We start from the raw sequence: 26,790 nt of genomic DNA on the forward strand, positions 1-26,790 counted from the left end.
CGTTCTCCAGCGAGCATCACAAATCCACATAATGTTCCTGAGTGCTAAATCTGGAGCTCTGATTTAGCTGACAGATGTTTAAAATCACTTTTAGTTGGACAACTCCCTGAGGAGGACACAGCTGCAGATGTGAAAGAGCGCAAGTTCTTCCAGTTAAGGTCGGCGGGAACTCAGCCTGAAAGCCTTCCGTCTCCATCTGCCTTTTTCAGACAGGATAATACGGGCGAAGGAACATGTTCAGGCTGATTCCACCCACCTTTGGCCAAACCTCATCCCCTTGTTGAACTGTTGCCAAGATAGATGCAGAAGTTGCTTTTGGGCGAAGTATGGGTGCTCCAGGCAGCCTTAAATGAGTACAGAGGGGGCTACTAGCTCTTTCAAAGCAGGCACAATGCCACGTTTTGGAGCCTGCTTTGCCCTTCTGGTGGCATCTTAGGCCTGCAAGTGAGTATGATTCTGGGATTTTGCAGGATCAGTTATTTAGATGTCGACGTCTCTGGGTAGGTTGAAGTCCCCGTGCTGAAGGAGGATGGAGAGGAAGATGGCGCTATTCTTCTTCACTCCCTCCTCCGCCATCCCAAACAGTTCCTCCTTCGTTCTTAAAAAACAACAAATTTAAAATTATCCTAGAAATTTCTTTGCAGAATCATATATTTTAGACTTGTCTCAAGACTCAGACTGAAATGGATTTGTTTAAAAAAAAATTGTCTGTGTATTTGATGTGGGAGACTAGTGACCTTTGGTATTTTGTGTTAAAAAAAAAATGTTTGATGTCTAAAATTTCCCTACTGAGCTTGCATTGTTTCTGGTCCCCTTCCGTGATTTTTCCATCCTCCATCATTCTCCACATTCAAAATCAGTTCTTTATTTACTCAACAGAGGTTTTGACATAGTTATGAGCTCACTCTGATGGCAGCCTCAAATCAATGTAAATCACATTATAATGTCAAAATTGATGTGATGTGAGAGTAAGTTAAACGATTGTAAACCAATTTTAGGACAGAGCCCAAGAGACACTCTTACACTGTCAGGAGAGTGGCAGGAAGGGATTAGTGGGTGGATCTGCTGCGTTCAGGGATTTTGCACTTCAGAATCAGTTATTTAGATGTCCCTGTGTGTACCAAGACTTCACTCCTAATTTAAAGTTCTTGTAAAGTCATCTTTAGACACCACAAAATACCCTCAGCAGAAATTGAGGGGCAGCTGGCTAGGGTGACAGAGTGGGTTTGGTTCATAATTTTTATGCACAAGGATGAACACATATTATGTCAAGTGGGTGAGAAACCGGGAACATACCAAACTCCACAAGTGCCAATTAATCCTGGGAGCCTTGTTTGTAAGTGGTTAGGCTGAGAGGCCTGGAGCTAGGAAGAGGGATTCAGGCATGAGATGAGTAGGGGATGCAGCAATAGACTCTAGGGTCAATGACGGCATCTCAGATGGATTCCTGTGCTAAAAATTATCAAAATCACACTTCCTGACTTCCTGGAGGACGTGCATTTTACTACATGACTCGGTCTATGATATTATCTTAGAAACCGTGGATTTTCATCGTCTGGAGTGAAAGTGGGAGATTATATACCAATCCATTGCCATGGATAACTTTGGGAAGGTGGGATTGGAAGAAGAATGAGGAATGTGATTCATTTCAAAATCAGATCTGTACTGTTTGGTTTGTTACAACAAACACTGATTCCTTTACCTAAAAAAATCCAATAGAATAATTAAATCACACATGCATAAACACACATTCCTCCTCCCAAAAGAAATTTCATTGGATGAAGAGTCAGGAGACTTTACCATTGCCTAGGCAAATTCTTTGACCTCATCTCTCAGGAATCATAGTATTTCTGAGAGAATAAAATGCATCAGCTGATGTGGATAGTACTTTGAGAAGTTGAAAGGGAGTCTGGAATGTAAAATGTTATTGTCATTATTCTTGGTAGGACATAAAGGGTAGTTTATAAATATCATTGACTGACTGTGACTTTAACGGTAATTACTGTAAGAGAGTCTTTTAGGCATACATTTTCAGAGGACTTTGGACACCGAAGATAAATGTTTAAAACTATGCATTCTGGATCCTATTAAATAAAACCTAATTTGACTTGTAGAAAGAACAGTCTTTAAAGTCCTGTTTGCACCCTGACTTCATAACTCATTTGTTTTGATACCTTTGAGTAAATTAGTTAATTTCTCTGAGCCTCAGTTTCCATGGCTATAAACAGAGGATATAATAATGCCTTTCTCCTAGGGCCATAGTGAGAAATACATGAGATAATTAATATTGACTGTGTAACCCTGATATGTGTGCTAACCAGGACTGCTCATTTCCATGCAAAGCACAGTTATTATTTGATGACGGCAAATGGTCATTCTTCTCTTTTACAAGTGGACAGACTGAAATAATGGGGAAAGTGATAAACTCAAAGCTGCAAGGTGAGTTAAGGTGATGGTTAGTAATAAATCCCAGGCCTAAGATTTGGCCATTAGGTCATCATAGGAACCATTTGATCAAATTCTGTAGAGGTACTCCTACCTTGGAGTGTTAGGGGCTTGTGATGTCTGGATGTTGGAAAAGACAGGCTCATCCCTTCGCCAGAGACCTAGGGATCCTTGGCATAGAGGTCATGAGGAAGTGGGGGAAATAAAGTGCAGCCTCTGTTGCTCTGTTACCGATAAGCACAGATCTCTCAAGCTGAAGAGCACTGTGGGTGCCCCTAGTTTCCCGCACATGGGAAGGAGGTAGGGGAGAACTTGCTTAGATACCCCCTGAAGGAATAGCTGCTCTACCAATTCCCGACAATGGCTGGAAGCTGGAAAGGAAGCAACAATTGGGATGCTCAGTGTGGAAGAAGATTGATTGCTTTTCTCCTTCTCTATTCCTTAGTGGTCTGGAAGACAAGCTCTAACATTATACCTAGCAGAGTTCGAATCCTCACTCTGCCACCTACCACCTGGGTGACCTTAACTCATTTATAAAAAGAGGATAATATTAGACCCTCTTGGTATTAGTCAGAAAAGGCTAAGTCATGCTGCAGTAACAAATACAAAATATCAGTAATTTAAAACCACAGAGATCTATTTCTCTATGATCTATGTCCAGTGTGGGTCAGCAGAGGGTGACTGAAGCTTCCCCATCTTATGATGTTGCCTGTCCAACACAAGACTTTAGGGCCCACCATTGCAGGGGAAAAGAGTACCTGTTCCTGGGTAATTCTATGTGGAGGTGACATATATCACTTCTGCTTGAATTTCATTGGCCAAAGCAGGTCATGTGGCCATGTCTAAATTTAAGAAGAGAACCAGAAGCCTTGGTGAGCACTGGTAGTATCCACCCCTACCACACCCTCCCTTTAGGATTACTGTAGGGATTGAATGTTACTGATACTGTTACAGTATTTTTAGTACCCACTAGAGCCTAGGCAGTAAGTGATTAAACAGATGACCAACATTGGGTCTCTGACTTTAAGCAGTTCAGAGTTAAATGGAGGGAATAAAATTAAACCAAGAGCCAAAATAAAATGTGGCAAGTGCTAAAAGCCCTGAGAACTGTGCATTGAGAGAATAGAAAAGTGATCAAACTAATCCTTTCTGGATGAATGGGTGGGGAATGTGCAGTCTTCATGGGAAGTTTCACTGTGAAGGTGACACCTGTGAATTTTGATAAATGAAGGAATTCCTATGGTGGTGAATAGGAAGAAAGGCAATCCAGATGGAGAAAGCAGCCTACACAAAGGCTCAGAGCAGAGAGAGTTGTTAGGGACTGAATGTTTGTGTCCCCCTCCCAAAATTCATGTGTTGAAATCTAATTCCCAAGGGGAGGATATTTGGAGGTGGGGCCATTGGGAGGTAATTAGGCCATGAAGGTGGAGCCCTCATGAATGGAATTAGTGCCCCCTCTTTCCACCTTGTGAGGATACAGCAAGAAGTCGGCTGTTTGCAACCTGGAAGAGGGCTCTCATCAGAACCCAACCATGCTGGCACCTTTATCTCAGACTTGCAGCCTCTGGAACTATGAAAAATAAATTTCCTTTGCTTATAAGCCACCAACTTGTGGTATTTCATTACAGCAGCCTGAGCTGAGACAAGAGCACATAGTGAGTACTTTCTGGGAAATATAAAGAAGAAGGGTTCATACTGGGGAAGTGCAGGAGATGATGGTGATAGGCAGGCAGAGCCCAGACCAATGAAAACCTTGCATGTGTACGTCATAGAAATTTTTCTAAAAAAAGATCACAGGATTACTGATCCTGTGCCCAATGGTATGTCTTAACCATGGGGCAGCATGGGGCAGTGGAAAGTCCTCTGTCCTAGCCCCATAATCAGTTCAATTAGTTTTCTGAATGAATGATGCTCCTTAGCTCTGTGACTTTTGGTATTTCAGGGTCTCACTGCCTTCATCTGTAAATGAAGGGGGTTTGAACTACATAAATTTTGAGCTTCCTTCAAACATTGAAGTTCGAGGAACGTGACTCAGATATGCACTCTCCATGGTGCTTCAGCCCCAGGAATACTGCCAAGCCAGTTTGACCAGATAATCTGACACAACCTCTCTAGTTTCCTCAGGCACGGTTCCTGGTTGGCGACCCGTTTTCAGGGGAAGCACAACTTTCTGGTATGGGTAATTTGATAATGACGAAAGAAGTATAAAACTTATGATAAATATGTAAATTCAGGCACTGCCAAGCTTATTTTTGGGGTTTCAGCAATTGCAACCCAGGGGAAAAAAATGTCTTTCTAATCAATTAAATCACATATTTCAAGGTCTTGTATGTCTCAGAACTGCTGACTCGACTTGAAATATATTTTTGATCTTGCACTGTTCACAGGTGCCTAAAGGGGATTCTGATCAAGGCATTAAGTCTGTGACTTACAGAGCATCTAGCCTTATATTTGGTACTTTATCAAGACATTGTAATTATTGTACTTCATTCTGGCCTCTGTGGAGTCTGCCTGCATTAACGTCTGATTGACCTAGGCTATTGGAAGCCCTCTGGCGTAATGGTTAAGAACGCAGCTTTCACAGACAAACTGTTGAATTTCTCAGGGTTTCGGTTTCCTCATCTGAAAAGTTTCTAACAAGTAATGAGAAAATTGCTTAGAGCAGTGCCTCTCACCTCTAGTAATGTTAGTTATAATTATAATTATTACTAAGAAATTGAAAGTGAGGCAGATCAATAGAGATACAAGGATAATGTGGAGAGAACCTGAGCAGGTGGGGTATGACTCAGATGCAGAGGAATTATATGGTGGTTGGGAAGGGAGCAGGTGGGGTCCCTAAGCACTCAGAACAGCTTTGTTTTCCAAAGTAAATCCTAAAATCCTAATCCAACCAGATTTTCATATATTTGCATTTGAAGAATAATTATTACTCTTCAGGGTTACATTGTTGGCAATGATGGCATTATCACAACCAAAGCGGATTTCCTGGGAAGGTAATGGAGCTTAAGCTTCCGCCTCCCTCACCTGCATGGACCCCTTCTAAGGCCCTGTATTGACTTTTGTTTTCATATACATTTTTCTTTTTCTTAAAGAGGGCTGCCTCCCACCAAACGTGTAAGCTCAGGGTCCCCCAAAGTCTGGATCAGCCCTGATCCACAATGACTGGGAGATAGGGAAGTGTGGTTAAGGGTCCAGGCTCTGGACTCAGAATGGCCTGGGTTCAAGTCTCAGCTCAGCCTTTTGTTCCCTGGGTTAGTTCAGGCAAAAAAGTTAAGCACACTGAGACTAGATCTCCTCATTTCTCCAAAGAGGATTATAAAAATACTACCTTCCTGATAGGGTTGGTCTAAATATTAAGTGGGATCATGCAGAAGTGCACAATTAATGTTGGATACTGTAACTGGTTTATCTTTCCTTTTGAGTAAGAGGGGGGTCTGAGTTTACCTGAGTAGAGAATTGGTCTGTCATCCCATTAGGGTTTGCATCATGCAATACTTTTCTTTGAATCCCTTTTCCCTCATCTCTCAGGCATCCAATGGCTCAGGTTAGAGAAATTCACATAGAAGGCATCATAAAAATTGTAGAAATGATTGTCATTTGTTGGGCTTTCTGATATGGGGCATTTTATTGACAGAAGATGGGCTGGTAAGATCTGGTGTGTGTAGCGTTCCGAATGCTTTTTTTATGAGGCTGGTTAAGACAGGTGACTGTGAGCCGTGAGGTCCCTTGAATGGGCAGACAAGTCACTTCCCAGGAAAGCTCACCGTCTCTGATGACAAAGATCTGCTTCTCTGCAGTCTCCCTTGAGAAGGTGAACGTTGAATTTGTAGCAGATTTGTGCAAAAAAGCCCTGTGGAGAAAGAAACACGGGCCAGTGGAAAGGAATCTCAAGGCTTATGCTCTTCAGAGCTTTGGAACTCAAATGGAAATGTCTGGGTCACTGATGAGGCTGCTCCCGAAATAACTCCCCTGATTGCTGGCCAGAACAGAGGGCTTTTCCCCTTTATGATTAACACAGCATGTTGGATGCCCAGCAGTCCCAGAATACTTTGCACTCTTGGCATTCCAATTCTGTTCCTTTTTAAAGTGGTGAAATTATCCTCTTTCAACCAGGCCAACAGTCTAGAAGTTGCGAGTGAGACCTGGTCCTCCAGACGGAAAGATCCTATTCTGGTTTTGATGGTTTTATCATGTCACAGTTCAGACCCCTACTTTCAAGGCAATCTTCTTTCTTTTAACTACACACCCCACACACCTTATGCCAAACTGACTTCCACTTTTAACATCCCCGCAATGCCATATGTGGCTGCCAGGAGGGGTACCACTCGGATCTGCCTTCCGGAGAACCTGCGGCGAGGAAGGTAGTTGGCTGGTGGTCAGTTGCTGAACTGAACAGATTGGGGACACGGGAGTTGGGCCGTTTCTGCCTGAGCCCTTTCTTCCTCTACCAGGCAGGCGGTCTTTGCTCTGGTGCCCTGGTGCTCACAGGGCCAGCCTGAGATAATCTCAAGGTTGCACTACCCAGTCTTCCTCCTTCCTTCTCTCCTTTCAAGGTGTCAGACCAGCATCGTCGTCTGAAAGCTCTCCACACCTGCTTCTGCTCCTTGTACTCTATGCCCTTCACAGGCATTTTCCTTTCTACATCTCATGGGATCTCAGTGTCTGCTTTTCAGAGTGCCAAACTGATAGGTCATAAATTCTGTGTTTAATGAATTAAAAATCTCACAAGAGTGAAGACCCTGGTAGTTTGGCAGATGTTTGAAGATACACATTGCTGCCAACCCAAGAAGCCACACAGAAGCGATGCTGCAAAACACAAGAAGTGGTTGGGTTCCTGAAGGAAAACACTACCCACACGTACGCTAACCCTAACTAGGGAGAACGTGTAACCTACACATTGTAGACATTTGAACAATATAGTCAGACCTCCACATTTTGGGTTTGGGTACATTTTTAAAAGATGCCTAATGAGGGGAGGGAGGCATGAGAAGGAGTGACGAGGAAGAGGGGAACAGAATCTGGAAACGGAGACGGAGAAGGGCAGACAGGACCAATGTCTTTGTAAGGGGTTCAGAGGCCACACTTGGAAAGGATGAGAGCCTGCCAGGGCTGGCTCTTCTCAGGGAAATCTGGATCTTAGATATCTTGGGAAGGAAGGAATTCTATGTGCTTATCATCAGAGGGAGAAACTTTGCTGTAAGATTTGCTTATAAGCAGAAAAGGGTCTATGAATGGTTGGCCGTGGTCAAAGGACGCACTACAGATTGACACTTTGTTTTAGTATGTGCTTTTCACAGACTTTTGAACTTTATTTTGATTTTTCTATTAAAGCAACCCTAATTGCATCTCTTTTTTACCTGCCACCAGTTCTAGGTTGGATTATTTCAATATCTGACTTCACCGTCTAGGGGACTGTTGACAGTTTGGGTGGAACTATTCTTTGTTGGGCAGAATAGGTCTGCACCTTTCAGCCTGTGTCCACTAAATGCCAGTGGTGCCCCTGCCAACCAGTCATTGTGACAATGGAGAACTTTCCATACATTTCCAAATGCCCTCCCCTGCTTCAGGGATGTGGTACCGTGTCTGGCTGAGAAAAAAGCAAATGCCACGGACTAGATATGGCCCTAGTATGAAAAGGGGTGGGGAGCAGGTTGGCCCTATAGCCCCCACGTGTTGTATATCTCTCTCACTTCATTGAAAGTTCCTTAAAGGACAAGGACAACATATGTCACTTCTGTCCTTAGTGCTGACACAGTGCCTACCACATAATAGGTGGTCATGGGCCATGGGGTCAGGCACATTGGGGTTTAAATTCCATATCTGCCACTTTCAAGCTTTTTTACTTTTTATTTTATTTTATTTTATTTTTTGGCCACGCTGTGCAGCATGTGGGATCTTAGTTCCCCGACCAGGGATCAAACCCATGCCCCCTGCAGTGGAAGCACAGAGTCTTAACCGCTGGACAGCCAGGGAAGTCCCAATGCCACTTTCAAGCTATTATCACATTGGTCATCTCAGTGTTCTTATCTGTAAAATGGAGATAATAATAGTACCAATGAGCTGATGCGTGGAAAGCTGTAGATATAGTGCCTAGGGGAAAAAATCTTCAATAAGTAGGAATTACCGTGCTACTAGTAATAAGTAATGTTGGTGGACTAAACATATATACATCAGAAAAAGCAACAATTCTTCCTTTCTAGGAATAGCGCCATGGTCATTGCATAAATGAGAACTTGTTATGTGCCAAGTGACGTAACCTGAGTCAGGTTGGTTTAAGCCAAATAAGAATTTATTGATTCACGTAACTAAAAAGGCCAGGGAGGGATTCGGGCTCAGATGATGGCTTCAGGTGTCAGTTCATCTCCATTCCTTGGCTCTACCTTCTAGTGTGTTGGCTTTATTCTTGACCTTCCTGTGGGGGTCCTGGCAGCTTCCTAGACCTGCCCTCTACAGTGGCATGGCTACAGAAGCTCTGGTGTCAGATCTTCTCAAATCCAAGTCCAGTGGAAAACTCTTGCAAGGTCCCAAGCTTCAGTCTGATGGAATGAGTTTATTTCATATTTATTTTACCTCGATCCAGTTTCTGTGGCCAACACAGCGTGAAGCACTGATTAAGTCAGGCATAGTGGTGATGCCCCATCTTGGACCACATGGACTGAGGATAGGAAAAGAGAAGGTATCCAAAAGAAGTCTTTGGAAAGAAAGGCAATAGGTGTTAGGGAGACAATTGACAAATGTTCACTGGAGTCAGCAAATTGTTGGAGTCCACAATAAAAGATCAGTGAAACACAAGGAGGCATATCCTCTTTGGGGGAAAAAGCAAAATCCAGGTGAATCAAACCTATCAGATTTCTTTGGCAACTTTAAAGAATATTTTATAACCATGAGATTGAATAAAATGTTTTCATGCACAAGACTGTAGTTTAGCATTCACAAGGAGTGGGTGTGAATTGACAGTTCTGTGAACAAAGGAGTATTTACAATGGGATTCCTGAGAGCAGGTTCTTTACATGCGAACAGAATTAGTATACTAAACTAATGTCCTGTGCATGAAAGAGTTTTATTAGTTTTTTCTCCCTTAATTTCATATTTTTTTATTGCTTGTCTGTTGCGGTGGCAGAAAACCAAAGCGACAGTGACATTAACTAGTTCTGAGTGGTCATTCTCACCCATCATCAAACCAAGGCCTGGGCGAGCTCACTTCTAGAGGGTGGATTTGCTGAAATAGGACACTTGGGGTTCACAAGGTTTAGATAAGCCATTTGGACGACTGCCCCATGGTGGGTCAAGGACAGAAGTCACAAATTCTGAGGGGCATCTGCCACAGGGTCACAAAGTTCCAGAATCGGCCAGCAAGGATCTGAGAAGTCCTTCTTAGTCATGGTTTAAACTGTACTTTGAGGAACTCTCAGAGGAACCCAGGGGGAGTCCTGTTTCCACCTGAAGGCTGCTCTTCCTGTATGCGATTCATTTATTTACAAGACAATAGAAGATTTTGTCTGAATAACAACTTCCATGACTAAAGCATACTTGGAAATCCACTTATTTCACCCAAATCCTTTATATTCTGAGAAGAGGACCCAGAAGCCTTCTAAACTTTGAGGCCATTTTAGGTTATGGGAGAGAGATGACCTCTTTGACAAGAGGAGAGAGGGGTAAAAAACAAAAAACTCAATGACATCTATGTCTACGTATATAATCTCTATCAATTAATTGACCTTTGTACTGCCTGGTGATTCTAAAAACCAAGAGATGCAAATTCCATCTGTTTGAATCCCTCCTGTGGTCAAGGTCTCCTTCCTACTAGACTCAGGGTCAGGTTTGTCTTCCAGCTTCTCTCCACACCTTTTATTCTGAAGATTTAGCTGACTTTGCCTCAGTCTTCAGGCCAGACACTCCAAGAGCAATTCGGGGCCACTCCCTGGCTGTTAGATACTGGCTTCCTTTAGATCCGTTGCTGTCTTGTGCCTCCGAGGTTTCTAAACCAAAAGTGGTAGCCAGGAGTGTCTTTGCTGTGACACTGTCTCGAGAGGGGACCCCATGCTTCCGTCCGCTCAGTGCTTCCCTCCAAGAGCAACTCGAGTCCGATTCTTCTCAGCATCCTCGGAGAAGGTTGCACAATCCTTGGCAGCTAGCAAACACTCTGTAATGTTTGCTGATTTGCGTCCATAAGTGAAATCTACCAGGGAAGAAGGCCCTTGTGAGATCCTGAGGTTCACTTTTTTGCTAGTTAGTGAGAGAACACATTTTTCAAATACTAATATCTCACACTGGATGGGAGATAGGCGCCGTCACAACTCCCAGGCAAATACCTTTTCAGGGTGACCCTTGCAGAGCCCCAGGAATGAGCTCATTTCTCAGAAGGGGGTTCTTCACCTAAACAACAGACCCTTGCTTTGGGGAATCGAACAAGAAATTCCTTTGAGATTTCTCTTCTCACGCTTCTAGAGAGCCGGTCTTCTGCAGGCGGAGATGGCTTCCAGGCTGCTCACACATAAACTGTGGCTGGCAGGCTGGTGGCCTTTTTGATATTCTGAGGTCTAGCGAAGATTTAGCTCCAAGGGGTCACCAAGAGGTCATGGTCTCCATGATTTCCTCTGTTATTTATCTTTGGCTTGTGGTACTGGAGCCTGCTTTTGATAGAGGGCATTTCTACCACAACTGCACAGAATCAAGCATTTCAGTGCTTTGGTTTGAGGTGGGGAAGGGTTGGCTTCTAAGGCTGTGAACATGTCACCAAGTGTATCTGAGAGTATCTCATTCTGCCCTTTTCTGATGAGCAAATTCATTTTGGGGGGTTTACCAACGGCAATTCCCAGACTCGGGTCAGGAAAGGAATCGTCCTGGTGAGGTCAGCAGTTTTTAGTTTGAGTAATTCCATTTTTCAGTTCCTGAAGAGATACTCCTCTCGCCATGAGACGGAGATGAAAACAGCATTTCTCAGGCCTCCACACTGCTGATGACTCACCTGTGACTGCCCTCAGTGCAGCCAGGGGACCATTTATGCTGAACTAGCCTTCGGATTTCTCTTCTTAGTGACAACCAAAACTTGCGTGGCCAGCTCACAAGTCAACCGCAGGAGCATCCCTGGTCTGGTCAGTTCAGCAGGCTCTCAGGTCCCTGAGAGGACTCCTCAGCGCATTTCATATGGGTTTGCTAACCCCATCCTATTTCATTTTGATTTAAGACAACCGTTCTCTCTCATCTGGGTCAGAAAGTATGGGCTGCATAGGTTTCAACCAGACACAAGGGGCCTGAATTGAATACCCAGCACTTTGGCCTGGAAAATTGGTTGTGTTATGACCTGTGTTCTTATTCCCCCAAAAAGCATCTCAGCAAGTGGCAGCATTTGGTCTCAGAAGTTCCTTTCTTGCAGTGGCTCTACCTCTGCCACAGAGTGCCAGGACAGACAGTGTGCTGTGCTATGCTGGGTCCTTCAAAGAAAGCGATGTGACATGCTGGAGACATTGCCGTCTGTGGGAGAGTGCGGCTCTGGGCTCCATGCAGAAGGAAAAGGAAGCGCCATTACGTCAGGAATGTGGCCAGTGAGTCAAATGCCCAGAGCAGCCTGATGCTTCTCAAGGCGGTGGATGTGCCCCAGCATCTCAGCACACCCAGGCTTGGGTTAAGGGAGAACTGTTGGGTTCAGGGGCTAGAGAGGAAAAGAGAAGTGATATATTTTGTATATCATTTTCCAGCAGCGGTCTTCTACATGAAACCCAGTTTACTTAGTGACCCAGGGCATGCAAGCAAAAGTTTTATGAAATAATAGTGCCTCTTACTGTGTGTCAGCCTTCTTACTTTCTCTTTCTGTTTTTTTCTCTTTTTCTTTTTTTCTGTTCCTTTAATTTAAAAACATCTTGGCTCACTAAATTGCTATTATAAACCACTATGGGTCAAAGCCCATATTTTGGAAAGCAGCACTGCATTAGTGTATATAAGCAACATCTCAGGAGATTTTATATAATACGGATCCCTGGGCCCTTCTCCAGAGATTCTAATGCACTCAGTCTGGGGTCCTCCAAATCTGCATTTTATGTTAACCCAACTCTAACGTGACCAGTGTGAGGGCAGGGAAGTGTTTGGGTCTCTGGTATATATCCCGTGGTTGAATACAGAGCCTAGTACAGATCAGGCCCTTGATCAATGTTGGTTGAATAAACAGATGAATGCAAAAGCATGCCTAGTGATTTAGATTGAAGTGGCCTAGGGATTACCATTGTGTTTGCTTTGTCTTTTAATTATCTTTTTTGGGGGGGCAGGGGGTTAACAGTTTATTTTAATAAAATTTCAAGCTTACTGAAAAGATTCAAAAATAGGACAGAGATGTCCATTTATCTTTTACTTAAATTTCTAGTTTAGCTACATCTGCATTTTCTCATCACCTTATCTAATTTTTTTTTTCTTCTGAACCATGTGAGAGTTAGTTGTAGACAAAAAATTCCCCTTTACTACTAAATACTTCAGCATGTATTTTTCTAAGAAGAAGAACATTCTCTTACTCGGGTTACAACGTGAGGGGCCCCTAGACTGGAGGTTAAGTGCTGAAATTATTAAACACTGGGCAGTGGTGATCTTCACGTGACTCCGTTCTCCATCCCAGCCCCATCCAGCATACTTCCCTTTTTATCTGTACTACTCTCCTTGGTTTTATAATGTAAATAATCAGACAATCTCCAGACTTTTGAGTCTCAGACTTGCTTTGAGTTCCCACACTGGAAGCAACCTTAAATCTTCTAATCTGCGGATTCTCCAGTGCAGAAATTATCTAGCCGCCTCTGAAACCACTGGAGAAATTTAAAGAAAATGCAAATTTCCAAAGCTCAGCCTTGGAGCTTCAATTCAGATAGGTGGGGGGTTGTGTGGCCCAGAAATCTGCATTCTACCTCCTCAAGCCCCGTCTCCCTTGCCTTCCCCCAGCTGGTGATGGCTCAGCCAGAGCTGAGAAGCACAGCTCCTGTGACTTCTCCCCACGGTAGAGTACTCTACTTAGCGATCACATTTCTCAGGATGGCAGAGAGAAGCCCCCAGAGGTCTGCTGCACGTGGGAAAGTTCTGCTTCTTAGAAATTTCTTTCTCATCTCAGCTTCAGTTGCTTTTCTAACGCTACTGGTCTTGGTTCTGCCCTCTGAAGTACCTTAAAACAAGGTCAGTAGGCAGCCTGTCCGCTCCTTGTAAAAATACAGAAAAAGTATAAAAGTCACTCAAAATCTCACCACCTTGAGAACTTTGTTAAGATTTTTATATTTTCCTATAGCCTTCATATGTGTATATATATAATTTATATATATAAACGCACATTACACACACCTTATGTTTTAATAGAATGAAGATCATAATACATTGTGGTTCTACCGTTACATATTTTGGGTTTTCTCTCTTAACATTATATCATAGAACTGTTCCAGACAGGAAAGTATGCTTTGAGAGCACATTTTCAAATGACTGCATTAAATTCCACTGTTTTGATCTATTGGAATTTATTCAACCATTTCCTATTAATGTTTATGTAGGTTGTTTCCAGTTTTTCACTATCCTAACCAATGCTGAAATAAACATATTACAAATTATTGTCTGCATCCTTGATTATTTCTTTAAGCTAGATTCCTAGAAGTATAAATATTGAGTCAAAAACCATACTTAAAAAATGTGACATGTATTGCCAACTTACTATGCAGAGGTTGTGAAAATTTTAACTTCGAACAGTTTTGATCTCTTTTTAGAAGTTAGTATTTTTTTAAAGATGTCAATTTGATAGGTTAAAACTTGGATTTTGCTGTGGTTTCTAACCTACATTCCTTTGTTTACTCATGAGGCTGAACATGATTTTTATCTATTTATATATATATATATATAAACACATACATATATACACACACATATATATATATATAGATTACTTACCAGGCAGAGCATATTCGTGTGTGTGTGTGTGTGTGTGTGTGTGTGTGTGTGTGTGTGTGTATTTTTCCCATTTTTTTTGGCCATTTCTGTTAAATAGGATGTTAAGGGGTAAAGAAATAGACTGAATCTATTTTTCTGATGGAGAAAGGGGGCCTCATGCTTCTCTTGTAGGTTTGTAAATACCTTCCTACCCTCTTTTTTACATGTAATAAATATCAATTTATTCTTCTCTTTTTTAAAACTGTGGTAAAATATACACAACGTAAAACTTACCATTTTAAAGTGTACAGTTCGGTGGCATTAAGTAAGTTCACGTTATTCTGCAAGCATCATCAGCGTCCATCTCCAGAATTTTCCCATCCTCCCTAACCGATACTCTGTACCTATTAGACACTAACTCCCCAGCCCCTGACAACTACCATACTACTTTCTGTCTCTATGAATTTGACTCTAGGAAACCTACATAAGTGGAATTGTGCATTTATCCTTCTGTGACTGGCTTATTTTAGTCAGCATGACGTCTTCAAGGTTCATCCATGTTGTAGCATGTGTCAGAATTTCCTTCCTTTTTTAAGGATACGTAATATTCCATTGTGTGTAAGCAACTTGGGTTGCTTCCACCTTCTGGCAATTGTGAGTAATGCTGCTATGAATATGGGTGTACAAATATCTATTCAAGTCCCCGCTTTCACTTCTTTTGGGTATATACCCAGAAGTAAGATTGCTGGATCATACGGTAATTCTCTTTAAATGTTTTGGGAGCCATCATGCCATTTCCCACAGTGGCTGTACCATTTTATATTCCCACCAGTAATACACAAAGGTTTCAGTTTCTCCACATCCTCACCAACACTTGTTATTTTCTGGAGTTTTTTGTTTTTGTTTTTTTTAGTTTAGTTTGTTTGTGTGTTGTTTGATAATAGCCATCTAATGGCTTGGAAGTGGTGTCTCATTGTAGTTCTTTTCTCTTTAATCAAATAAAATATGACAGCCTGCCCTGATTTCCAGCAGCTAGATGGGAAATTCAATCTCAGTCATTTGGAGGGGGAGTCTCCCTACTTCCTAGAATCATACCAGTGCTTGGTGCCAGGATATTAGAGGACTGTCAAGTAATATCAAGGTCACCAGAAATGCCTGTGATAGCTCCTTGTCTACACCCTTCATGGCTCTTTGCTTCCAGGGAACATGTGTAGACTTGAAATGCGTTGGGTTCTGGCGCCATAGTGGTCTTGCTACCTCCTTGGGGACCTGCTACCAAGCAGGCTCCCCAGTCTCTTACCGCATCCCAACCTGGATGTACCCATTTTAATTATGGGAAAATTTCATCAGCTGGCTTTAAGGTATTCTTCACAATATTTCTTTTTTATTAATTTTCAAATTATTAAAAACATACAGAGTAGAAAAAATATATAACGGATTCCCTTGAACTCACAATTTTAATACATTTTAACATTATGCCTTATAAAAACTCTTGCACAAGTGTACAAAGAGACATGCGCAGGACATTTATTATAACAATGTTTGCAAGAGTAAAAAATTAAAGCAACTTAATGTCCATCAATAGGAGATGGACAAATATATATATATATATATATAACAATTTCTTTATCCATTCATTCACTGATGGACACTTAGATTGTTTCCATATCTTGGATTGTAAAGAATGCTGCAATGAACATGGGGCTGCATATATCTTTTCAGTTTAGTGCTTTTAATACTTTAAAAGCTATTTTAAATTTTTTTAATCCTTAAAAAATTTGAGCCAAAGTTTTAACATTTGTAAATAAGTTTTCTCTATATTAGGGATATTAATACTTTTACTATGAGCCATTTACAAGTGTTTTTTTATAATTGGTCTGTAAACTTTTAGTTTTGTTTTCTGGGGGTTTTGAATATTTACCTAAATTTTCCTTTCTTTTTTAAAGAGAAAATGTATATTTGTTTATATTTGCCTCTTTAATCCATCTAGAAATTATTGTAATATATGGTATAAGAATAGTATCACATTTGATTTCTTTCTTCTTTCTTTCTTTCTTCTTTTTTAACCAAATAGTCAATTTTCCTTAAATCATTTGTTAAATAATTCTTCCTTTCTCATTAGTTTTGTAATGCTTCCTTTATCACACTAAGTGCTTTTATAGCCATTATTTCCATTGATTTGTGTCAATTCTAGAATCAATAGTGAATTGTTTTATTTATCTAATTTTACAATATGTCTTAATAGCTAAGTTCAGTGCTTATGACCTGCTTGCTCATAAACTTATCAGTTACATTCACCTGTCAGTTTTTTCCAGACGAACTTTAGAATTATTTTTTCATATTAACAAAATCCCATTGTGATTATGTTTAATCTATAGATTAATTAGAGGAAAAAGGAAAAATTCATAATATTCAGTATTCCCCTTCAGGGACATGGTATATATTTCTACTTATTCAAATTTTTAAAAATATCATTAAAAATTTTTAAATGTTTGCTTGTATAAATTCTGTATATATCTTCCTGGAGATATTCCTTTGTATTCTATGTTTGTTAATAAAAATATATAGAGATACATTTGCATCGATTATTATGGCATACAGAAAAATTATTGAGCTTTGAGTATTTATAATTCAGCCTCTCTAGTAGTGACTAGAAGTGTCTTATTAATTCTAAAAGTTAGTTCACCTGAGTTTTCTAGGAGTATAATCATATTGACAACAATTAGTAACCATTTTGCCTTTCTTTTCCAATGTTCACATCTCTTAAATAGGTTCCATGCCTTAATGCATTCCCTAGGAATTTCAAAAACATTGATGCAAGGATCTTTGATGTCTTCCCAATTTAATGTAGATGATTCTAGTAATTTGTTCTTAATTGTGATGTCTGTTATAGTTTTAAAATAGTTTTTTTTTTTTTTTGTGGTACGCGGGCCTCTCACTGCTGTGGCCTCTCCCGTTGCGGAGCGCAGGCTCAGCGGCCATGGCTCACGGGCCCAGCCGCTCGGCGGCATGTGGGATCTTCCCGGACCGGGTCACGAACCCGCGTCCCCTGCATCGGCAGGCGGACTCTCAACCACTGTGCCACCAGGGAAGCCCTAAAATAGTTTTTATTCCTCTAAGATAGCATCCTCCTTTTATGAGTTTACCATAGGTTTTATCAGTAATATATGTTAATTTTATGACAATTTTTAGCATCTGTTGAAATAATTATAAGGTTTTCATTATTGCTACTATCAATATAGTTTATTAAATGAACAGATACCCTGGTTATAGGCACATTCTTTTAGCTCTTTCCTCTAATATAGAGCTAATTTGTCAGAGTGCTGTTCACCCCAGACAATAAACTCTTCTCAATGAAGTGACACGTGCCAGTTTTTGTTTTCTCCACAATGGCCTCTGTATCATTGACACTTTATTTTTTGACAGTCTTTTGGTTTGCAGTAAATAGTTTAACTGTTTTCCAAAGGGTAAATAAACATGGTTTATTTGAATGGTTAAAATATACTGTGTGAGTTTGAAGTTGGTGACTTGTCTTGTAGAAGTGGGTCCTATACTAGATCTAACTCTTGTCACCTTTAAATCAATTCTAATAAAAAGAATACCAAGAAAATAAAAATGTGAGCCAAGAAACCCTGAAAACATGTTGTTGGGAGGTGATAAACCAAATGCAGAACATACTGCCACAGGAGCTATGCTGACTGTTTACACAGGGAAAAGCATCAATGTCCTCCCCTCCCCACTCTGGCACATGTGTGCATCACAAACACACCAACTACAGAGAGGGCCCACTTAAGTATTATATTTCTAGGATTCTTTCTCTTGGATTTTTTAGAATGTAGTGCTCATTTTCACTTAAGCTTTCCTTTTTTACATCATTTAACCATTCAACAAAAATTTATTCAGTGTCTACTATGTGACCTACTCTGTGCTAGGTTTTGGGGATATATTTTAGACAAGTTAGACATGATTCTTGTCTTTATGGAACTTACATATTAATAAGTAAGACTTGAAAGCTTTTTCATTTTCATTTTTTTGTCTCTTGTCAGACTTCATAAGCTGTTAGTTTTTCATTTCTTTTGCTACATCTTTTAATTATATAACACAGCTTCCTAATTGCTGATGGTCTGAATGTTCTTGGATTATTCATTCAATATGTGACAGGCACTGTTCTGGGTACTGAGGATTCCAAAGTGAAGGAAAAAAGACAAAAAACTCTGTCCCCATAGAGCTTACTGCATTCTAAAGAAATCCTGATTCCAAGGCTTTGCAAGATTCATTCAACTTTAATATGCCATGTATACCAGAGGCACTTAAAAAAAAAGAAAAAAGAAGTGAACCAAGCATTCAGGAAAGACAGAAATGCAGAAGTTGATGCAAGAAAGGATTTCTAGTTAATAATGATTTAAATTGAAATTCAGTTAACCTCCCTCTCCAGGTAATTCAATTGTCTAGTTTTTAACAAATTTCAATATATATGACTCCAGCTTTTCATAAAAAACACAAAAGACTCATCAGGCTTCTTTAGTCTGGTGCATTTCTTTGCTCAAATTTTTGGCTTCATAGGCAGAAATCTTTAAACAAGAGGCAAAATGATAAGTGAAGTACAGGTGTTTATTAGGCAGTTTCAAATGGTAGAGCAGCTCTCCCATATTCTCCTTGCCTCCAGAAAGGACTTCCCAAATAGTGGGAGGCAGCATAAAGTAGGGACTTTCTGAGATCACCTATTGACTGAATAGAGACCAAACAGGGAGAATGTAGGTACTGTTGTAATTATCTCCTCTACTGAGGATAAGATTGGTACATTTTTCTTCTATGGGATGATTCTGTATCAGCAATGTTTTACTTTGGTACTTGATGCAATTAAAATAAGAAATGTTCATTAGTTGAATGCATTCATTCATTGGATCAACAGATGTTTCCTGAGTACCTCCTATGTGCCCGGCCCCCTGCTTCTGTGGATGGCAAGTAGATATTGAACCAGTTAGTACAATACACATGTGATTGGTATCACAAGAGTGGGGAGACTAGATTGGCGGAGGAAAAACAGGATCCTGTGCAGGGTATGTTAAGGAGCATTACAATAAACCATAAAGCATTTATTCATTCATTCACTCAAGGGTCAGTAAGAATTTCTGAGGAAAAATGACTCTAACTAAGGCCAAACTTACAGTGGCACTTCAACACAGTCCCCACTGAGTTTATAATGAACTGGCTTCCTAGCGAGATTTAAAGCTACCTAGAGGTGCAGTGATGGTTATGAGAGGGAATGATTTTCCTAAGTCATATTTCTCTAACAATAATAGTACTAATAACAGCTCACATTTGTTATTTTCTATGTGCAGAGCACAGTGCTAAGCACTTTACATAGTATATTCCATAACACTCAGAATAACCCCAGGGCAGGTAAAATTAGTATCCCCATTTTATAGATGAAGCTCCTGAGGCTCAGAGACATAAGAAACTGGTCCAAGATTACACATCTAGAAAGTGGTAGGTTCGGGATGTCATAGAACTTACCAGGAGTTGGGCTTTTTAAAATGAAGGCCAGGGACGGGAAACGAATCTGCATCCTTAGCCAAACATGTCAAGAATGTGAACTAACTCACTCCCAGTTTTCACAGCGTTTCAGAGATTTAAGTAAATAATCTTCAGCAGAATCCAATCCAAGCGTTCATTGCAGAGAATGCTTCTAGTTTACTTCATCCTTACTCCTGGTAATGACCTAGCCCTGGTTTCTTTTCAAGGACCACTTTAGAGCAAACCACCTTTTCCCCAAGCGTCTACTTACCAAAAAAAGAAAAAAGAAAGTGGCCCACAGCTGGGTTCAGGTAGCCCCTGCTGTTCTGTTTCATGAAGGTTTTGAAGAAACCTAGAGCTGTTACCGAGTTTCACCATCATTTAATCAATGGACAAACTCTCCTTACCATCAACTCTCCTACTTGTCCTACGCAAACGCAGAGGAAACTGGCCTTCGCAGGGGCCTCAGAGGCACCAGGAGGATCTGCTTATACTTTCTTCCTCCCTTTTCTTCTTTCCCTTCATCATCACTACCATCATTGCTATCATTTATTAAGCACTTAGTATGTGTCCAGTACTCTCTTAAGGTTTTATATATATTTAAGCCTCAGAACAATCTTAGGAGGCAGCTACCACTAACTCATTTTTCAGTGATGAAGGAGGCTGTGAGGCTATTTAACTGCAAGGTCACACAATGAGGAGCAAAAGTCTGGATTAAAACACAGATCTGTTTAACTCCAGGGGATGTGTTTTTAAGTGCCAAGCGGTACTGCTCCTCTTAAAGGATTTACAATGGGGCAGAGGATCACGGAACAATGGACCGGATGTGTGGATCTAAGTTATGCCTATATTTACATAAAGCAATGGGATGGAGATTTAGATGTTATTAATCTGAGGTCCATAGACCTCCGGGTGTTTAAAAATAGATTTTGGAGGGTTTGTAATCCCCTAAAACAGGAGTCAGCAAAGTTTTTCTTAAAAGACGAGATAGAACTATTTTAGGCTTTGTAGGCTATACAGTCTCTGTTGCAAACACCCCTCGCTACTGTTGTAGTGCAAAAACAGCCACAGATGATACACAAACAAGTGGGCAAGGCTACGTTCCAATAAAACTTTATTTACAAAAACAGGCAGCTAGCCAGCAGGCTCTATGTGCATCGTTATTTTTGTTGCTGTTGTTAGGAGAAAATCTTATAGCTTTCCATAGCTTCTCTAGTAGGTTCAAAATCCAAAATGGCTAAGAACTGGTCTAAATGGTCTCCAAGTTGCTCTAAATTTAGACATTCCGGGATTCTATGATTCTGCGTGCCTTTTCAATTAACACACTCTTTAGAAATTCTTTTTCCTTAGCAGGTTCATTTGACGGATTCTGCTATGAACTCTTAAGTGGACTGTAATTACTGTCTGTTGAGAAGGAAACACAGGACACAGTACCATTTCAACCCTCCCTGGCTTACCTGGCTGAAACACAAGGACATTCCAGACTGGATTCTAGCAGCTCAGTCCTGAACTAGCTAGTCTGAGGTTTGCCAAGGCTTTTTCCTTTTCCCAGAGACTACATTCTGTGTTTCACTGAGCCTTCTCCACAGAAAGTACTCACTTGTCCTGACCACTCTGATACAGTTTGGATTCCTAGAGTCAGCCAGGTCTGCCCAGCTATGGTGTGGAGGGGAGGGATGCTGTCGAAAGTGTTTTCTTGATGGAGCTCTGCTTCTGTCTGGAGACCCTCTCTCTTCCAAGGAAACATGGTTCTTTCTCTTAGGATTCCCAGTTTCATGAGATACAGCATCTTATTTACTATCTGCGATTCCACCAACATGTACCTTTACCATGCCTCCTACTCTATGGGACTTGTCTTCCCCTAACTAGCATCTTTAGGTGGAGATGGCTAATTATATTCCATTGTGTCCACCACAGAGCCTGATACCATGATTTGCATATATATTTCAGGTTATTAGCACTGAGATCCCTGAAAGCTACAGATAGTTTTGAATTCTTGCATTACTTTTGAAAAATCAAAATAATGATTATCCTATCAACTTGAATAAAATGCAGCATTGGCTGCTTTAAATTTTAGAGAAAAGAGATTATATTAAAGCAAAAAATTTCAAATGCTATGAGTCATAATGTGATCGCATTTATATTCCAGATTTCTAAGAAGGGACACAGGGTAAGAAGTGGGAGGGAAAAATAAGAGGGGAGAAAGAAATGGTAGAAATTAATAGAGGAGAGAATGAAACAAAGGGAATAGAGAGACAAAGAGGAATACAGAAGGAAACGCTGAATGCAGAGGAAGCCTGTTTGTTAACCAACTACTGCTGGGTTGAAATTCAGTGTCATTAGGATACAGCCATTTTTCACAGCAAGTGCCCCCCAAAGAAGGAAATAAACCAGCAAATGAAGATGACAGGAATGTAAATCACTTAGCTAGTACTTACGGAGACTTTATTCTATATTAGATTCCTGTATACATCACATCAGGATTAGTGTTAGCTCTCTGAAATGAAACATCAGTAAGAGGACCACATGGTGCTGACTGCACCTCCAACTAATATTTCAGTTCAGCTTTAATTATCATGTTCATCTGGCACCGGCATGGTGCCATGTAAATAGAAATGGGTCATGGGAGGCCTGGGTTCTTGTCCTGCATTTGATGATGTGACCTTGGTTGGCCAATCTCTGTGCCTCAGTTTCCTCATTTGTCAAATGTGAATAAGAATTCTCTGCTCTGTTTATTTCACAAGATGTTAGGAGGATGGAAATACATATATATATATGTATAAAATGCCAGATAAATGTAAAATTGACCTTGTTCTTTTTACTTAACAAGGTAGTAAGTAGGCGGAGGGGTGGTGATGGTGGCATTTTGCACAGAAGACTTGGTGACTCAATGACGTGTCTTTGTTTCCCTCAGTAATATCTGGTCTGGGATTATTACTGCTTTCTCGATGTTTTTAGGCATACTTTTCCCCTTCAGAAATGCCAGAGGTGAAAAATACTATTTGACTGCTATAATTTGTCACCCTCGCTGCCTGAGCAAGATGTGTATAGACAGTTTAGTAATTAAGCTTTTCAACCCTGCATCATAAAGTTTTATTCCAGCAAAGTCTATATTTATCAGCTAACAAGTATTAAATCATCCCACTGCTCAAGCCGTTTCTCACTTGAATATGCTCCTTTCAAAACAGAGCAGATTTCCTTGGCTGGTTTAATAAAAGTTCTTGTTTGGCAGTACTGTGGTGCTGTGTGGTCCTGTGGAGCTGACATACATACACCTTGGTAACTCTGCCAAAAGGTGCTGACCCCTATTTCTCAGGGGACTTAGCTGCCTTTGCCCTGGGTCATTTAGGGCATCCTGGCCATCTGAGGCTTGATGGCTTCTAGCACAAGATATTCCCATATCCATTTCAATTTCTAAAGAGGAAGAGGTAAATGAAAATAGAGAAACAAACTTTTGAAACATTTTCTTTCCTTATTTGAGCATCAGGGAATTGGTCTGTTTCTATCAGAGATGGATCTAAATGTAAAATGAATTTTCAAAATGATTGAATTAGCAAAGTAACAATGATCTACATACTAAGCAGTGTTGAGTGCATTCTCGTATTGCCCTAGTCTTCTTTAAGCAGATGCACAATTATTAGGGAAACACACTTCGAATGAATAGATATTAAAACTCGTCAGTAATGGCTTAGAATAATTTCTGTAGGTAACCCACTCCACCTTTATAAATCATTTTCTCTCTCTTCTTGGGAGTATATACACTCATCAGACGAATATAACATTGCTTTTAAATCTTCAGTATGCTTTCACTCAAATGGCTCCAGAATTATATTAGTTAAAAACAGAATAGTTACTTAATGTATTTGAATGTACTATTTTACCATATTTTAAGGGTATAACCAGAATAAAGACAAATGTTAATCAAATATAGGCCAAAATGATGAAAGAAATCTCAATATTTTTATCATATCATACCAGAGATCACAGTAATTTCCCTTTTCCTTTCTATGCTTTCAAAAATAAGTGATGTTAACCACATGTAGGCATTTCAGTTTTCCATGAATTGACTGCTGATAGGAGATGTATAATGACATTTCATAGAATCACAAAACCCACTCTAGTTACATAAACAAATTCTGCCTGTGCCTGTGTGTGTGTATGTATGATAGTGGGCACGTAAGTGTGAGATTTTAAATACTACCAAGCTAAGGAGTCTTTGGTTGAACTTTTCTCAGTTTGAGAGGCTGCAACAATTTCTTTCCTTTCAAAATGGCAAAATGGAACTCACCATTTCACTTTCCAAATTAGCAACAGGTAGCTTGTTTGGAAGGCGGGGGATCAATTTCTCTCCAGCCAGCAAGTCATGGGGTTGTCACTGAAGCATGTGGGTGATATGCTGAACCGCTAAGTTGGCAAATATTGAACTGTTTTAAGTGCATCTATTTTCTGGTTCAGTAAATTTTTTTGTATTAAATTCATTAAACTTGACAGAGTCTAAATGCCACAGCACATACTGCAGAGGACATAAAAGTAACAGCACTAGCGACAGGAGATAGCAAAAGGTAAAGATCAATATAATTTCTCTCAGTTTCTCTTTAATTTTTATCTTTCCTATTAAGACTGGATTTTTTTTTTCCTGAGGTTAAAAAGTACTGTGTGACTTGGAAAGTCAAGTTGAATCTGGTTATTTTCTGAAAATTTGAAGAGGCATTTCTTTGTCAGTCAAGTTGCCCTCCAAACTGTGTTCTTAGAGATGATGACATATGTGACCTACAATTCAGGATCATTTAATAACTTGGAAGAGAAATGAGAAACAAAAATTACACTCTGTTATCCACAGTTTGGAGGAATCTTGTAGTTTGGCAATTTGTAAAAATACTGAATCAAGGACATACTTGAAGATTTATAATGAGGCCTTGGTAATGATTATTCTTCACTTGGGATTGAAATTTTCAAAAGAATAATAAAGTTTCTGAACATGAACTGTTACTTTGATTTGACATAATTTGGGGGGAGAGTCATTTGTTTTTCTTAAGCACTACTTTGCCTCCAACAAGGAGTAGACATGGCAATTCAGAAAAGTGGAGAAAAGTATAAAGTACAAGGAATTTCATTCTAGCATGACTTGTAACTATTGAAATTATAAAATTGATTTTTTACTCCATATGAAAAATAACAATCAGTAAAGAACAATTTTCCGGTAATTTCTCTCAACAAAATATAAAACAAAATAATCAATGACAGAAAATTGTGAAAACCCCAAAGTACATGTAAAAAATAAGAATACAGGTGCTAAATATGATTCTTTAAAGCTTCCAGAACACATAAGGCAGAAGTGATGCAGCCATCAAAGCTGGACTGAGTAAATCCATCCCCTCCACACACAAGAAAAGGTTTGAGATGAAGAGTCATTTGACCGGGAGAGTTGGCAGCAGCATTTGTAACCTGAAAATGTTAAAAAAATAATTGAAATTGACATTCTGTGCTCTGTTGTGCTGTCACGTCAATGTCCACCTGGGGAACGTTTCTCTACCTGGAGAAATCAAGGTGTTTCACAACGAGCGATGGAAAACTAAGCCAAGGCCCCTTGGCTAAGTTAAGGATTAAGTGCAAACAATATACACTCACAGTTTGACTAGCAAGGCTACATCACAATTTATAAAGTTCCAGATTAGTGCTAATTGTCATTCAGCTTGAAATTTTTCACCACGGGGAGGAAAAAAAAGTGAGGACCTCCTCCTTCCTCTATGAATGAAAACATTTTCCTAAACCAATCAGTCACAAGGGCAAGGACTTCTTTTCCTTTATTCCCACTAATTAGAACACCATATCCTTTTATTGTCAATTATGTACTGACTTTCAATCTTGGTAAAGAAGATAGCCTGAAAACATAGAATAATTCCAACTAGTTCCATAAATTGCTCCTCTGTGCAAATGTAACCATATCTGGTCTCCCTGGAAGAGCTGAAGAATTGCATGGTTCTCGCCCAAGTGTTTACATTGAAATTTTTAAATGTTTACTTTTTCAGTTATTTGATAAGATAACCAGAAGTGTATTGAACTTCAAAATTAATAGGTCATGATCTGCTAAATTAGTTGAAAGTACAGTTAATCTTTTCATTAGGGAGAACAAAATTCATGAAATCATTCACCTATTATTGAGGACCTGCTATGTGCCAGACAAGGTAGATTCAAAAGAGATTTAAAGGGTCATGTCCTTAAGGAGTTTCCAGTTCAGCATGACTGCTGGCATATGAGTGTCTAAGGCCTAAGACAGAGTGAAAGGCGATGTGCTATAAGAACACATGGGAGGAGGCCAGCACACCTGACAGAGGACAGAGAAAGCTTCAAAGGGGCATGACTGGTCACTTCATGTGAGTTCTGATGGACACATAAAAGTTTGCCAGGGGAGGAAACAGGTATAGGGCTTTCCAAAGAGAAGGAGAAGCATGTGTAAACATCACAGTCTATGGGTACTGTTTAGGAATCTGTGGAGGTCAAAGTGTGTGTGTGTGTGTGTGTGTGTGTGTGTGTGTTGGGGGAGAGGGCTGACAGGAGGAAGGGACATAACTGAGAGGCAAAATAAGAGGAATATTGTGTTTCAAATTTTAAAAACACAAAATTTATAAATAAAGTCTATTAAGAATTTAGAATTTACTATATATGCACCAAAAGTAGGGAGAATCAGCTGAAGTCTGGGACTTATTTTATTTTGTAGAACCAGGTTTATAATATTTGAAATGATGAAAAAGGTATAGAGGTTATTTCCTGGAAAAATTATTCTCTAAATTGGAATGTATGTTGCTAACAAGCATTCGCAGCAAGTGGAATGAGCTGGAGATGAATGTATTTATCTTGGACACTGGTGGTTTGGCTACTGAAGCACCAAAAACTCCCTAAAAAACCAAATTACACAAAGCTATTATAAAGGCAGTCTCACTTGGG

At 40.1% G+C, this 26,790-nt stretch overlaps 2 protein-coding genes across 3 annotated transcripts in view; one reads left to right on the forward strand and one right to left on the reverse strand.

The window, feature by feature from the left end:
- Positions 1 to 26,790, forward strand: part of LOC101290327 (gastric triacylglycerol lipase) — a 482,017-nt gene that overhangs the window by 159,693 nt on the left and 295,534 nt on the right. The window lies entirely within an intron of this gene.
- RNLS (renalase, FAD dependent amine oxidase) overlaps positions 20,943 to 26,790 on the reverse strand; it is a 270,276-nt gene continuing 264,428 nt past the window's right edge. For both annotated transcript variants that reach the window (XM_004279369.4, XM_033404795.2), the window contains exon 7: positions 20,943 to 25,290. In XM_004279369.4, the coding sequence (XP_004279417.1) occupies positions 25,138 to 25,290 (153 nt within the window). In that variant the 3' untranslated portion in view covers positions 20,943 to 25,137. The remainder of the gene's footprint in view (positions 25,291 to 26,790) is intronic.

The sequence above is a fragment of the Orcinus orca genome, chromosome 14 (genome assembly GCF_937001465.1).
Source record: "Orcinus orca chromosome 14, mOrcOrc1.1, whole genome shotgun sequence".
NCBI classification, from domain to species: domain Eukaryota; kingdom Metazoa; phylum Chordata; class Mammalia; order Artiodactyla; family Delphinidae; genus Orcinus; species Orcinus orca.